General features: G+C 43.8%; 1 protein-coding gene across 2 annotated transcripts in view; it reads left to right on the forward strand.

Moving 5' to 3' along the window:
• The window catches only part of LOC144695870 (mitogen-activated protein kinase kinase kinase 5-like), a 174,921-nt gene that overhangs the window by 145,755 nt on the left and 12,244 nt on the right, over positions 1-16,922 (forward strand). For both annotated transcript variants that reach the window (XM_078566913.1, XM_078566914.1), the window contains exons 25-26: positions 3,082-3,325; positions 11,828-11,940. In XM_078566913.1, the coding sequence (XP_078423039.1) occupies positions 3,082-3,325; positions 11,828-11,940 (357 nt within the window). The remainder of the gene's footprint in view (positions 1-3,081; positions 3,326-11,827; positions 11,941-16,922) is intronic.

Here is a 16,922-nt window from a genome sequence, read left to right on the forward strand (position 1 = left end):
AACTATAGTCAGTACTCTAGCTGTCAGCTAACTAGTGTAAATAGGTCAAGCATAACCTCTCTGCTCTCATACTCTATGTCCTGGCTAATAAAGGAAAGTATCCCATATGCCTTCTTGATCATCGTATCTATTACCCTCTTACCTTCAGGGACCTGTGAACATGTACTCCTCCAAGGTCCCTCTGTTTTTCCATCCTTCTCACAATCCTACCATTTATTGTGCATTCCTTTGCACTGTTTGTCTTTGTTAATTCCAATAATTGTATGTTGAGAAAGAATGATCCTGAAGCTAGCCTGTACCTTAAACCAGGTTTATTTCTAAGACAGTAAAGTAAAAGTCACAGACTTTCCCAGTTCCTCAAAGACACCTAGTATGAACTGGTTTATAGACTCTTGCAATGATTCCCTAATCCTCCTCCAATGGGGGACAGCTGTGCTTAATTACCAACTTAAAGCATGTATTCTATTGCAGCACAATTTCAACGTTAACAGTCCTCCCCAAATACATTACCTCACACTTCTTATGATTAAACTCCTTTTGCCGCTTTTCTGCCCACTGGACCAGTCTGTTGAAATCTTCCTACAGTCTATAGCCTTCTGCCTGAAGATCAACCACATGGCCAATTTGTCACTGGGTCAAAATCCTGGAACTCCCTCGCTAACAGCACTGTGGATGTACCTACACCACAGGGACTGCAGCGGTTCAAGAAGGCAGCTCACCACCACCTTCTCAAGGGCAATTAGGGATGTGCAAGAAATGCTGACCTAGCCAGTAGCACCCACACCCACGAACGAATACGTTTTTAAACATCTGCAATTTCTTTATCATACCTCCTACATTTAAGTCTAATTCATTGATTAAATTCCACAAAAAGCAAGGGATGTAATACTAATACATAATATCCACTGGAAACAGCCTTCCAGTCACAAAAATACCCATTGAATATTACTGTATACTTTCAGCTGTTGAACCAACTTTGGATCCAACTTGCCACTTTTCCTTGGATCCCATGGCTTCTACTTTTCTGATCATTTTGCAATGTGGGACCTTGTCAAAAGCCTTGCTAAAAACCCATGTAGACAGCATCAAACATGCTGCCCTCATCAACCCTCCCTGCTATCCCTCAAAAAGTTCAATCAAATGAGCCGGACCCAACTTCCCTATAGCAAATGTCCTTGATTTAATCCATGTTTTCTTCAGTGACGATTTATATTGCCCCTCAAAATTTGCTTTTTGATTATCTTCTGATTATCTGCATTGAAGGATTGTCTGGGCTCACTGTCGCAATCTTGTAAAATCTACCTCTCAATTCTCAGATGTCAGCTGAGGCTCAGTTGGTGGTGTTCTTACCTCTGAGTCAAAAGGTGGTGGGTTTAAGTCGCACTTCAGAGGCCTGAGTACAAAATCTAGGCTGACACTCCAGTGGGGTACTGAGGGAGTGCTGCATTGTCAGAGGTGCCATCTTTTGGGTTAGACGGTAAACCGAGGCCCCATCTGTCCTCTCAGATGGACAACAGATATCCCATGATGCTATTCAAAGCAGAGCAGGGAAGTTCTCTCCGGTGCCCCTTCCAATGCAACATCAATAAAACATTATCTGGCCATTATCTCAATGCTGTTTGTAGGAGCTTGCTGTGCATAAATTTCCTGCCACTTTTCCAACATTACAACAGTGACTGCTCTTTAAAAATGACGCTATTGGCTGTAAAGTGCTTTGAGATGTCTTGAGATCATGAAAGGCACTGTATAAATGCAAGTTCTTTCTTCTTAAAGAGTGGCAGCCATAGTCATTTGGAAATCATTACTCTAGCCTGAAATCCTACTAGCTCAGATGGCGCAGAGGCAACAAAATGGAGATAAGGGTTAAATGCGAAATTTGAATCCCGCAACAGCCAAGGACTACGCTACCAAGGCCAGGCCTGTGCCAGTCCCAATTCCTGGCACATGGCCACCCCTGAGCACCTTTCTGTCATAGACCTTCATCTGAGGCAATGCCACTTATTTGCTGCTTAAACTATGTCAACAGCATAGGTACTTTGTCCCAGAGGACTGCCTGAATTGAAGAATTTGGCAGTGCCATCTTGCTCGCTGTTGACTGAGTGGGTGAAGACACTGACAGCTTGTAGTATGGAGTATTGGCCATCAAGGTGGCATAATATCTGAGACCCCACCCAGCCGACCTCAGTCAGAGTGGTTCAGTTATCCATGGTTAATATACAGATATTAACAAAACAAAATTGATGGGCAGGATAGGATGGGCTGGTCCATCATGCCACACACCTCCTACCCACCCACCATCAAACCCCCACGCCCACCCCTTCCCCCACAGACATGTAATCTCTAGGAGAAGATCATTTAAAATAACCCAAGGACAATAAGAAAAAAAAACCTCTGGGAAAATTCTTGAGCCCCTCAGGAAATCAAAACCAGGAGATTCCATGGACCAGGTATGTATCCTATAAAGACCCTTACTTCTCTATCTTTAATACAACATCGGTCCCAGTCAAGAACCAGTCCTGCTCCCTCTTGAAGACACACACAGAGTCAGCACCCATTACACCAGATAATAATGTATTCCAGAGGCTCATTATACTCCAGTTAAAGAAAAACTGTCTGAAATTGAGTCAATTTCAACCTTAAATTTGTGTCCTCTGGCCCTCTCCAATCTGTTAAACTAGAACAATCTCTCATTAGGCACTCCCTCTGTCAAGTCATCTCTAAGTATACGCTGCTGTAAAATGATTACCGCTACCCATGGCCCTGTGATTCCCCCAGAGAGGCAGAAATACAGGAAAAGAAACCCAGGATTCCTGCTCCCGATTATTATGCAGAGATCATTACCCTGGAAAGGCCATATACTTTGATGCTAGGATTGGGGTCAGTTTTGATATTGATATTTATTGTCTTAAGTAGGTATATGAGGGATGGGTATTTGGACAAAGATACTTATGGACAATCAACAGCCATGGGGCTGGAACCCAGGGTGAGTCGGCACCCTGAGGTGAAGTGGGCAGAAAGTTGAAGGAGGGGTGGATAATAAAGTTGCTTGACACGGCACCTTACTTTGATTCTCTCCTTCAGAACCGAAGCAAGAGTTGCAGGGCTCCTTTGATCAAGAGACGGACGAACAAGGCACGGACAACATTCCGGGGAAGTGGAGTGGGAGTGATTCCGATATGCGGGAGCCAGGAGCACTGGAGCTGCAGATGGATGGTGCAGGAACCTCGGGTGTGAGCACGCTGAGTTGCTCAGTGTCCCACGATTCCCAGCACAACACCTGCCCTCTCATTTTGCAGCTGAGCCGACTGAGGGCAGAAACAAACCGGTACGGTCAGCGGTCACTGTTGGCCAAAGGAATGGCCCAACAGATAATTACATAGTGACTAATGTCTTTTAGATGCATTCCCGATGTCTAAGTTTGTGTTGCATTCTTCTGTATAGCTCAAGCCTACCAGTCATTAACAAGGATTGTTAAAACAATAATGTGAGTCCCTTATTTGAAGATAAGACTATATACGAGGTCTTCTGGCGCAGTGGTATGTCCTTACCTCTCGGCCAGAAGTTCTGGGTTCAAGTCCCACTTCAGAACTTGATGGCCATGGAAGGTGTGTCATAACACGGCCACACAGACTGATTATCAGTCTCTAAATCCTTTTGATACACCTATGGCAAGCAGTAAGAGTAGGAGAGGTTTGTGGTCAGCATACTGCAGAAGTCAGTGGCAAGCCACTGCAGTACCTTGCCAAGCGTAATCATGGACCAATCACAGAAGTCCATGGTTGCTAATACCCTTCCAAGGCATGGTATCTGCAAAGAGACAGAGAAGACTATATACAAACAATGGTAGCTGGGAGTTTATGTGGAATACGTCTGAGCTGTAGGAATGCTGATCTGTTCTGTTAATTCCACAGTGTACATGGAATTATACATCATGCCCTGTCTCTTGATGATGGACAGCAGTTTGAGATACACCTCTTTTTCTGTTGTAGGAACATAGGAGCAAGAGTAGGTCGGCCATTTATCCCCTCGAGCCTGCCCCATCAATCAGTTAGACCAAAACTGAAAAAGGGATTTGAACTTATATAGTGCTTTTAACAGCCACCAGATATCTCTAAGTGCTTTACAGCCAATGAAGTACTTTTTGAAGTGTAGTCACTGTTGTAATGTAGAAAATACAGCAGCCAATTTGTTCACAGCAGACTCTCACAAACAGTAATGTGATAATGACTAAATAATCTGCTTTTGTGATGTTGATTGAGATATAGATATCAGCCCCAACACCAGGGTAACTTCCCTGTTTTTCTTTCCATCTACCCAAGATGGAGCCTAAGTTTAACATCTCATCCGAAAGACAGCACCTATAACAATGCAGCACTCCCTCAGTACTGCACTGGAATGTCAGCCTTGATTTTTGTACTCAAGCCCTGGAGTGGGACTTGAACCCAGAACCTTGTAAGTTAGGGGTGCGAGCGGTACCAACTGAGTGCCGCAGCAAGAATGATCTGTATCTCAGCTACTTTCACCCACCCATATCCCATGATATCCCCACCCAATAAAAATCTGTCCACTTCAGCCTTGACTGCCATCACCCACAACCTTTTGGGGGTGAGAGTTTCATATTTCCACTTCTCTTTGTGTGAAGAAGTATTTCCTAATTACAGCCCTGAATCACTAGGCTCTAATTTTCAGATTCTGTCCCCTCATTCTTGATTCCCCCACCAGGTGAAATCCTTTCTCTGTATCTACCCTATCAAACATCTTAAACATGTCAATCAGATCACCCCTCAGCCTCCTCTACTCAAGGAAATACAAGCCAAGTTTAAGTATCCTGTCCTCATAATTTTAACCCCTTAAGGTCCAGTATCATTCAGAGTGAGCCATATTTTATCACAATGCTTGTGTCACACTCCATGTGATCATTCAGCCCTCTTCATCACCCAGACTTATCCTGTGCACTGTGTTGTTTCCAGCCCTGAGCAGCACCTGCAGGATAAGGTGTGAATCCATCTGCCCTGAGAACTCCTTTTACCGCTTCATCAGCAAGTCACAAGTGGATGATGTGTCACATTTTTTTAAAAACCAGCTTTTTCCGCACATTTAAAGAAAATATTACGCAATTTTAAAAGAACCATAATTCACTTGTCACATGGCGACAACAACAACCTTGCTCATCCATGTGATATCCTCCATATCCCACACTCCTCAGGAGCTGGCCTCTTCAGGTTTGCCACTCTAATGCTCTCTCGTGTTTCAGAAACGTGACTTGCATTCCTTTAGATTAGATTGAGGGGTGATCTGATTGAGAAGCTTAAAATGATAAAGTGATTTGATAGTGTAGATATAAACGAGCTATTTCCTTTGGTGGGGGAATCCAGAATGTTAGAGCCAGGCCTATCGGGAGTGGAATCAGGAAGCACTTCTTCACACAAAAGGCAGTGGAAATCTGGATCTCTCTCCCTTTGAAGGCTGTCGATGCTGGAGGAAAGTTGGAGCTTTCATGATTCAGATGGAAAGATTTTTTATTGCATAAGGGCATCAAAGAATATGGGTAAATGCCAGTAAATATACTTGATATGCAGATCAGCCAAGGTCTAATTGCATGGTAGAGTAGGCCTGAGGTGTTTGATGGCCTGCTCCCCTTCTGATATTCCTTTGACAGCAGTACGTTTTGAACATTAACTCTTGGTTGGTTGACCAACATTGTGGTCTCTTGCCCCTTGGCCAGACAGAGACATGGGGTCGCTGTGACCAGGCTGTTTATTAAACCAGGCTACAGTCAGTTTGACCACTGCACCTTGGGTTGGGATTGGACTGGCACACATCAGAGACTCTGGAAGAAGGCAGTGATAGCAGGGGATTCTTAACTCCACATTCATTCAGATGGTTATAATCAGCTGCATTGGGAGGCCAACAAACTGGTTGCTTTGCCCCTATGGCAAAAGGAACTTGTGTCAGAGTAAATGTGTGGCCAGTGTGGAAATCGAGCAGTCGTCATCCAAGAATTTTAATGGTTTCTTACTGCAGTTGGAAGCAATGAGTTGTGGGCCTGTCCAAAATTTGATGTGATTGTTGGTAATTCAAAGAAGAACAGTGGTAAGCGACCACCTGACTGGTGGCATCGTCATAATGTCACTGGGTTAGCAAGCTGGACACCAGGGCTAATGCTCAAATCCCACCATGGCAGCTGGTGGAATTTAAATTACATCAAACCTGGAATTGAAAGTTAGTCTCCGTCATAGTGACCATGACAACTATCTTCGAGTGTTGTGAAAACACATTTGGTTCACTATATGCCCCTTTATATAAGGAAATCTGCCACCCTTGCCTGGTTTGGCCTACATGTGACTCCAGATCCATAGCAATGTGGTTGACTCTTGACTGCCTTCTGAAATGGCTGAGCAAGGCACTCAGTTTTAGGGCTAGGCAACAAATGCTGGCCTTGACAAAAACCCTTCAAAGGGTCATTTGGACTCGGAACGTTAACTGTGTTCCTCTCCGCAGATGTTGCCAGACCTGCTGAATTTTTCCAGGTATTTTTGTTTTTGTTTTGGATTTCCAGTATCCGGAGAAAACTCTCAGAATAATAGTTGTGGGTTTTTAATTTTTTCTTTGTGCACTTTTGTTTATTATTTAAAATCATCAGACATGAAGAAAAGGCTGTTTGACTGACAGTCAAGATCTCCCAATTGAACAGCGGAGCCTGTTCAGTTTCCAGTTGGCGTGGGAACACAGGGCATTGCAACTTTGGGGATGATGGCTGACCAATGGCAAATTGTTGGTGTTTCTGTATTCATGTGTACATCAGGCAGAGATTGTTATTGTCTTTGTATTCATGTGTACACCAGGCAGAGATTGTTAGTGTTTCTGTATTCATGTGTACACCCAGGCAAAGATTGTTAGTGTTTCTGTATTCACGTGTACATCAGGCAGAGATTGTTATTGTCTTTGTATTCATGTGTACACCAGGCAGAGATTGTTAGTGTTTCTGTATTCATGTGTACACCAGGCAGAGATTGTTAGTGTTTCTGTATTCATGTGTACACCAGGCAGAGATTGTTAGTGTTTCTGTATTCATGTGTACACCAGGCAAAGATTGTTAGTGTTTCTGTATTCATGTGTACACCAGGCAAAGATTGTTAGTGTTTCTGTATTCATGTGTACACCAGGCAAAGATTGTTAGTGTTTCTGTATTCATGTGTACACCAGGCAAAGATTGTTAGTGTTTCTGTATTCATGTGTACACCAGGCAAAGATTGTTAGTGTTTCTGTATTCATGTGTACACCAGGCAAAGATTGTTAGTGTTTCTGTATTCATGTGTACACCAGGTAAAGATTGTTAGTGTTTCTGTATTCATGTGTACACCAGGCAGAGATTGTTAGTGTTTCTGTATTCATGTGTACACCAGGCAGAGATTGTTAGTGTTTCTGTATTCATGTGTACACCAGGCAGAGATTGTTAGTGTTTCTGTATTCATGTGTACACCAGGCAAAGATTGTTAGTGTTTCTGTATTCATGTGTACACCAGGCAGAGATTGTTAGTGTTTCTGTATTCATGTGTACACCAGGCAGAGATTGTTAGTGTTTCTGTATTCATGTGTACACCAGGCAGAGATTGTTAGTGTTTCTGTATTCATGTGTACACCAGGCAGAGATTGTTAGTGTTTCTGTATTCATCTGTACACCCAGGCAAAGATTGTTAGTGTTTCTGTATTCATGTGTACACCAGGAAAAGATTGTTAGTGTTTCTGTATTCATGTGTACAGCAGGCAAAGATTGTTAGTGTTTCTGTATTCATGTGTACACCAGGCAAAGATTGTTAGTGTTTCTGTATTCATGTGTACACCAGGCAAAGATTGTTAGTGTTTCTGTATTCATGTGTACACCAGGCAAAGATTGTTAGTGTTTCTGTATTCATGTGTACACCAGGCAGAGATTGTTAGTGTTTCTGTATTCATGTGTACACCAGGCAAAGATTGTTAGTGTTTCTGTATTCATGTGTACACCAGGCAGAGATTGTTAGTGTTTCTGTATTCATGTGTACACCAGGCAAAGATTGTTAGTGTTTCTGTATTCATGTGTACACCAGGCAAAGATTGTTAGTGTTTCTGTATTCATGTGTACACCAGGCAAAGATTGTTAGTGTTTCTGTATTCATGTGTACACCAGGCAGAGATTGTTAGTGTTTCTGTATCCATGTGTACACCAGGCAGAGATTGTTAGTGTTTCTGTATTCATGTGTACACCAGGCAGAGATTGTTAGCGTTTCTGTATTCATGTGTACACCAGGCAGAGATTGTTAGTGTTTCTGTATTCATGTGTACACCCAGGCAAAGATTGTTAGTGTTTCTGTATTCATGTGTACACCAGGCAAAGATTGTTAGTGTTTCTGTATTCATGTGTACACCAGGCAAAGATTGTTAGTGTTTCTGTATTCATGTGTACACCAGGCAAAGATTGTTAGTGTTTCTGTATTCATGTGTACACCAGGCAAAGATTGTTAGTGTTTCTGTATTCATGTGTACACCAGGCAAAGATTGTTAGTGTTTCTGTATTCATGTGTACACCAGGCAAAGATTGTTAGTGTTTCTGTATTCATGTGTACACCAGGCAAAGATTGTTGGTGTTTCTGTATTCATGTGTACACCAGGCAAAGATTGTTAGTGTTTCTGTATTCATGTGTACACCAGGCAGAGATTGTTAGTGTTTCTGTATTCATGTGTACACCAGGCAGAGATTGTTAGTGTTTCTGTATTCATGTGTACACCAGGCAGAGATTGTTAGTGTTTCTGTATTCATGTGTACACCAGGCAGAGATTGTTAGTGTTTCTGTATTCATGTGTACACCAGGCAAAGATTGTTAGTGTTTCTGTATTCATGTGTACACCAGGCAAAGATTGTTAGTGTTTCTGTATTCATGTGTACACCAGGCAAAGATTGTTAGTGTTTCTGTATTCATGTGTACACCAGGCAAAGATTGTTGGCGATAAAAGCAAAATACTGCAGATACTGGAAATCTGAAACAAAAATAAAAATAGCTGGAAAAACTCAGCAGGTCTGACAGCATCTGCGAAGGGGAATACAGTTAACGTTTCAAGTCCGTATGACTCTTCATCAGAACTGAGGAAATATAGAAATGAGGTGAAATATAAGCTGGTTGAGGGAGGTGGGACAGGTAGAGCTGGATAGAGGGTCAGTGATAGGTGGAGGCAAAGAAGAGATTGCCAAAGATGTCATAGACAAAAGAACAAAGGGGTGTTGACAGTGGTGATATTAGCTAAGGAATGTGCTAATGGTAGGGTAGATTAAGGGTAGGAAGCAGGAGGAGCAAGTAACAGATAGCCCTAGTGGGGGTGGGGTGGGGGGAAGGGATCGAAATAGGCTAAAAGGTGGAGATGAAACAGTGAATGGAAATACATTTAAAAATAATGGAAATAGGTGAGAAAAGAAAAATATATTTAAAAAATATATAAATTATTGGAAAAAGGGGGATCGGAAATGGGGTGGGGATGGAGGAGAGAGTTCATGATCTGAGGTTGTTGAACTCAATGTTAAGTCCGACAGGCTGTAAAGTGCCTAAACTGGAGGAACAGCACCTCATCTTCCGATTAGGCACTTTACAGCCTTCCGGACTTAACATTGAGTTCAACAACCTCAGATCATGAACTCTCTCCTCCATCCCCACCCCCTTTCCGATCCCCCTTTTTCCAATAATTTATATATTTTTAAAATATATTTTTCTTTTCCTACCTATTTCCATTGTTTTTAAATGTATTTCCATCCATTGTTTCATCTCCACCTTTTAGCCTATTTCGATCCCTTCCCCCCACCCCACCCCCACTAGGGCTATCTGTTACTTGCTCCTCCTGCTTCCTACCCTTAATCTACCCTACCATTAGCACATTCCTTAGCTAATATCACTACCGTGAACACCCCTTTGTCCTTTTGTCTATGACATCTTTGGCAATCTCTTCTTTGCCTCCACCTATCACTGACCCTCTATCCAGCTCTACCTGTCCCACCCCCCTCAACCAGCTTATATTTCACCTCATTTCTATATTTCCTCAGTTCTGATGAAGAGTCATATGGACTCAAAACGTTGACTGTATTCCTCTCCGCAGATGCTGTCAGACCTGCTGAGTTTTTCCAGAGATTGTTGGTGTTTCTCCATTCATGTGTACACCAGGCTGAGATTTAGTCTTCCTGTATTCATGTGTACCCCACGTGAGGGTAAACTCCAAAACTATTCATTGTTTCATGAGTAGTTAAACCAGTTATTTTAATTCTCATAACTATGCACTTGACTCAAGAAATAATTACTTCCACACAAAAAGGTCAACTTAAATGCTCTCTAATTTCCAGCCTTATTGATGGCTCCCAGCTGTAAAAGCTGCAATCTATTTAGCACTGTAAAGCCCTCTCTCCATTGTCCTTGTATCAGCTAGAATACTGCTCCAATGAGCTATTTCAGACCCAGCCTCAAATGAGCCCCCATTAACTGTTCAATCTCACATTTCCTCTTGTAACACTGTTGTATTTCCTGGTGCAGAATTTTACGGCCAACGGGCAGGCATGTGCCTGACCCGATCGGGCGTAAAATAGCACTCGATATTTCGGTGGGCGGACGCGTGCAAGAGTCAGCAGCACGCCCGCCGACAGTTAAGAGGCCTACTAAGGCCATTAATTTATTAATTAAGATAGATTTTTAGCTGTCCATCCAACATTACGGTTGGCGGGCGGGCAAATCGTCCAGGCGGCCTTTGCAATTTTGAGGAAACCTCACCCACGGGCGGGATGAGGTGTCCGTTAGTAGTTTAAAAAAAAAAAATTTGACGGAATTTTTATACTCTTATATGTTCATGTGAGGGAGTCTGATGTCAGGACATTTTATTCAGAATTTCAAACTCTTTATTTTTGTATTTAAAATTCTCCAGCCCTGAGGCAGCTCTCTGCCTTCAGGGAGCTTTCAGTGCGCGCTCCCCTGCGTCTGCACAGACTTCAGCGCTCACCCTCCTCCCGCCCCCGCCCCGGCTGCGCCGAGCTTCTCAGCGTGCGTTTCATGCCAGCTGGCTGTTAATTGGCCAGCTGGCGCAAAATCGCGGTCAGGGGCCGATTGCGAGTGGTGGACCGTTTCCCGGCCTCTCCTGGGCCCGCCCACCGCGCCTGCCCGCTCACCCGAAAATCCTGCCCCTGGTGTGGGGTTTTTATTTCATTAAGTTCTGAAATTTGTGAAATTGAGCAAGAGCAGGAGGCTAAACCCAAGATTTTTTTTAAACTTTTGAACCGTTTTTATATTATTATCATTTGTGCCCCTTGTTTTCAAATCCCTCCATTCCTTCCCCATCTCTGTGAGTGCTTCTAGCCCCACAACCCTTCGAGATCTCCATGCTCCTCCAATTCTGGCCTCTTGCACTTCCCTGATGTTTATCACTCCTCCATTGGCAACTGTCTAGACCATTAGCTCTTGAATTTCCTCCTTGCATCTCTCCCATTCTATACCTCTTTCACCTCCTTTAAGATACTCCTTTAAACCTACATCTTTGACCAAATTTTTGTTCACTTGTCCTCATGCCTCCTCCTTTGTCTCATATTTTGTCTGATAATGTTTCTGTGAATCGTCTTAGGATATTTTGCTTTGTGAAGTGCACTATACAGGCCGAAGTTCTGTTCTTTCAGTTGAATTTTGGGAGACGGCTGAATGAGGACAGTGCATTTCCCTTTGGGCCTGCGCTCAGATTGATCCCAGCAATGGGCAGGGGAATGGTGAATAGACAAAGATTTAATCAAATAAGTAGCCTCAGCTAATCCGTTGCGCCTTTAACTTTGCAGCCTTCTGGAAGACCTTGCAGAGAAAGAGAGAGATTTCCAACAGCTTCTTTTACAAGCCCTCCAACAGAAGAACCACGACCTTAAATCGCTACGAAAACCCTCAGAACCCACGGGTAAGAGTGAAAGTCAACAAACAGCCAATCAAAGCAGATGACAAATTACTGATGGGATATCCAGAGTGAGAAATGTTTGATCTGTTCCCCCATTCACGGATGGTTGAAAATGGACAAAGGTGACCCAGCCCCAACCCGCCATGCCAATGCAATCCATCTGTTGACCAGCCATCATTTTGTTTAGCTTTAGGGTAGAACTTTCTAGTTGCCTGTGTGAAATGGAACAGGGTATTATGCTCAAAGTTCCTCAGAGGGAAAACTGCTAATCTCAGGTGTAACACGGTGAAAGGTAGAACAAGGGGAGAGGATAAATCAGGAGGGTAAGACCCATTTTATGGGATGAAATATTCCAAGAGACCTGGGAACTGAACATCCTCTTGGCCAAGGAATTCTGTGCCACCCAAGAATTTGTCCTTTTCGAGCATATAATTAAAGCTAAATTCTGGTCACCACACTATAGGAAGGATGTGATTACATTGGAGAGGGTGCAGAGGAGATTTACCAGGATGCTGTCAGGGCTGGAGGGTCTGAGCTATGAGAAAAGATTGGATAGGCTGGGGTTGTTTTCCTTGGAGCAGCGAAGATTGAGAGGGGGCCTGATAGAGGTGTGTATGATTATGAAGAGCAAAGATAGGATGGATAGGAAGGCTCTTTTTCCATTAATAGAGGGGTCAATAACCAGGGGGCATAGATTTAAGGTAAGAGGTAGAAGGCTATGAGGGGAGTTGAGGAGAATCTTTTTCACCCAGAGGGTGTTGGGAGTCTGGAACTCACTGCCTGAAAGGGTGGTTGAGTCAGAAACTCCCGTAACATTAAAGAAGCATTTAGATATTCACTTGCATTGCCATAGCCTCCAGGGCTATGGGCCAACTGCTGGAAAATGGAATTAGTGCAGTCAGATCTTTGTTGACCAGCACAGACACAATGGGCTGAATGGCACCTCCTGTGCTGTAAACATCTATGAGTCTAACCTCAATGTGGTACTGAGCAAGTGCTGTGCAGTCAGAGGTTAGATGGGACATTAAATCAAGGCCCATATATCTTCTCAGGTGGGCGTGAACAATTCTACAGCATTATTGAAAGAAGAGCAAGTGAGTTCTCCAGGGTGCCCTGGCTAATATTTACCTCATGTACATTTAAAAACGGATTATATGGTCATTTATTGCTATTTGTGGGAGCTTGCTGTGCGCAAATTGACTTTAACATTTGCCTACATTACAACAGTGACTACACTTCACAAGTATTTCATTGGCTGTGAAGTGCTTTGAGCTGTCCTGAGGACATGACAGATGGCACATTCACACAATTTCTTTGCTCTTTTAAGAGCACATGGGCAAAAACAGGTGAGAAGAAAGCAGAACTTGCAATAAGGTCAACGCCTGCACTCAATGTTAAGACTTTTTGTTTTCAATTCAACCAATTCGTCTTTGTACAAAGACCTTAGTTAGACCTCAGTTAGAATACTGTGCCTAGTTTTGTACAATTGAGGGATGTTTGAGTGATTAGAAAGGCTGAAGAAGGGGGCTACAAGATTAATTCCCAGTTGAAAACACCTTGGTTACCCAGAGAGGCTCAAAAAAAAAAAAAAATTCTTTCGAGTTATCAACAGTCACAGATTGCAACTCTTCCGAGTACAATCACAGTTCTTGGTTTCCGGGAGTGGGATATGAACCCACAACCGTCTGATTCAAAGGCGAGGGTGCTATGAACTGAGCCACAGCTGACACCTCCAAAGCATTTGTAGAGGAAACTCTTTCGAGTTACCAACAGTCACAGATTGCAACTTCTTTCGAGTACAATCACAATTCTTGGTTTTCCGGGAGTGGGACATGAACCCACAACCCTTTGATTCAAAGGCGAGGTGCTATGAACTGAGCTACAGCTGACACCTCAGAGAGGCTCAATGAGCTACATCTCTATACCTTAGAGAATTGTAGTCTTAACGATGTGTTGATTGAAGTTTATAAAGTAATGAAGTCACTAGATTGTGTTCATATGGACCAATTGTTTCAACTGGATTGGTTAAGGAAGACGAGCCTCTTGCTCACAGGTTGTATAAGGGCCGAACTAAGTTGGACGTTGGGTGGTTCTTCGTTCCCTGGTTAACAATGGACCTGCGGAACAGGTTGTCAGCTCGTGTAATGAATGCTGATCAGCTGAAATCCTTTGAGTCAGAGCTGTTAGCTCAGGTGGCAATCACCGCATACCAGAGGGTAGGATTCCTGCACGGTAATCAGGGCCAATGTCATCTCCTGGACTTGTTTTGATTACCTTAAGGGGATTGGAGAGGAACTTCCAATATGACTTTTTTTTTCATTAGCCCTTCTCTTTTAATTTGTATTTTTTTGCCTCTCCCAGGAGATTACATGGCTCCAGGTGGGTGAGGAGTGTTTACATTGTGATGCATAATACATCACAAATATATGAGACAAGAGGAAAGGACAGGTCTTCTCCTGTCCGCCATTTTCATATCAATCACCTTGTACTATTACTGATCAAATTGTAACATGTATAGTTTGTTGGATTTGTTGAGGAAGAGTTATAAGGGAGGGGCAGATAGGACGTAAAGGAATTGAGTCTGAGATCACCCACCGTTAAAGTGGAAGACTTACAGCAACTCTTATGAACTCAGAATGTCCCTACCAGCTTTACAACTAATTGAATATTTTTCTTCTGAAGTGTTGTCACTGCTGTCATATAGGAAACGTGGCAGCCAATTTGAGCACAGTCAGCTCCCACATATAACACTGCACTAATGATCCAGTCAGAAGAGCCGAGTGGATGATTCATCTCGGCCTCCTCCGGAGGTCCCCAGCATCACAGATGCCAGTCTTCAGCCAATTCGATTCACTCCACGTGATATCAAGAAATGGCTAAAGGCATTGGATATTGCAAAGGCTATGGGCCCTGACAACATTCCGGCAATAGTACTGAAAACTTGCGCTTCAGAACTTGCTGCGCCCCTCACCAAGCTGTTCCAGTACAGCTACAACACTGGCATCTACCCAGCTATGTGGAAAATTGCCCAGGTGTGTCCTGTCCACAAAAAGCAGGATAAATCCAACCTGGCTATTTACCGCCCCATCAGCCTACTCTCCATCATCAGTAAAGTGATGGAAGGGGTCATCAACAGTGATATCAAGTGGCACTTGCTTAGCAATAACCTGCTCACTGAAGCCCACTTTGGGTTCCACCAGGGCCACTCAGCTCCTGACCTCATTACACCCTTGGTTCAAACATGGACAGAAGAGTTGAACTCCAGAGGTGAGGTGAGTGTGACTGCCCTTGATATCAAGGCAGCATTTGACCGAGTGTGGCATCAAGGGGCCCTAGCAAAACTGGAGTCAATGGGAATCAGGGAAAAACTCTCCACTGGTTGGTCATACCTAGCACAAAGGAAGATGGTTGTGGTTGTTGGCGGTCAATCATCTTAGCTCCAAGGCATCACTGCAGGAGTTATTCAGGATAGTGTCCTCAGCCCAACCATCTTCAGCTGCTTCCACAATGACCTTCCTTCCATCATAAGGTCAGAAGTGGGAATGTTCACTGATGATTTCACAATGTTCAGCATCATTGGCAACGCGAGATACTGAAGCAGTCCACGTCCAAATGCAGCAAGGCCTAGACAATATCCAGTCGGAGATCACCAGAAATTGAGACAGAGAAATCAAGGAAGGGAAGGGAAGTGTCAGTGATGGACCATGTGAAAGTGATGGAGGGGTGGAAATTGGAAGCAAAATTGATAAATTTTTCCAGATCCAGACGAGAGCGTGAAGCAGCACCGAAACAGTCATCAATGTACCAAGAAAAGAGTTGTGGGAGGGGGCCTGAGCAGGACTGGAACAAGGAATGTTCCACATACCTCATAAAGAGACAGGCATAACTGGGGCCCATGCAGGTACCCATGGCCACACCTTTTATTTGGAGGAAGAGACAAGTTTAAGTAGAAATTATTCAGTGAGAGAACAAGTTCAGCCAGGGACAATATCCAGGCTTGGTCTAACAAGTGGCAAGTAACACAAGTGTCAGGCAAAGACCAGCTCCAACAAGAAAGAATCTAACCATCACCCCTTGATGTTTAATGGTATTACAATTGCTGAATTCCCCACTATCAATGCCCTGGGGGTTACCATCGACCATAAACTGAACTGGACTAGCCATATAAATATTATGGCTATAAGAGCAGGTAGAAAGGTAGGAATCCTGCAGTGAGTAACTCACCACCTGACTCCCCAAAGCCTGTCCACCATCTATAAGGTACAAGTCAGGAGTGTGATGGAATGCTCTCCACATGCCTGGATGAGTGCAGCTCCAACACCGTCCAGGACAAAGCGGCCCGCTTGATTGGCACCACATCCACAAACATTCATTCCCTCCACCTCCGATGCACAGTAGCAGCAGTGTGTACCATCTACAAGATGAACTGCAGAAACTCACCAAGGCTCCTTAGGCAGCACCTTCCAAACCCACGACCGCCACCATCTAGAAGGACAAAGGCAGCAGATACATGGGAAAATCACCAACTGGAAGTTCCCCTCCAAGCCAATCACCATCCTGACTTGGAAATATATTGCTGTTCCTTCACTGCTGCTGGGTCAAAATCCTGGACCTTCCTTCCTAACAGCACTGTAAGTGTACTGATAGCACATGGACTGGAGTGGTTCAAGAAAGCAGCTCACCACCACCTTCTCAAGGGCAGTTTGTATGGTCAATAAGTGCTGGCCCAGCCAGCGATGCCCACACCCACGGGTGAATAAAAAACAAATCGGTTGTTTTTAGTGGTTTTGATTGAGGAATACATATTGGCCCGGACACCAGGGGGAATCTCTCATTTTCTTCGAAATTATATCATTGAAGGGTTAAGATGACATGGTGCCAGCTGTTGGCTTTGTTACTGCAGCTGTGTAGGTAGAGTGAGATTAATGTGCACCAATCAGGCAACTGGGCAGGTGAGCTCAGCTGTTGCAAGTTGCTGCATTCTC

This window comes from Cetorhinus maximus, chromosome 21 (genome assembly GCF_964194155.1).
Source record: "Cetorhinus maximus chromosome 21, sCetMax3.hap1.1, whole genome shotgun sequence".
NCBI classification, from domain to species: Eukaryota; Metazoa; Chordata; class Chondrichthyes; order Lamniformes; family Cetorhinidae; genus Cetorhinus; species Cetorhinus maximus.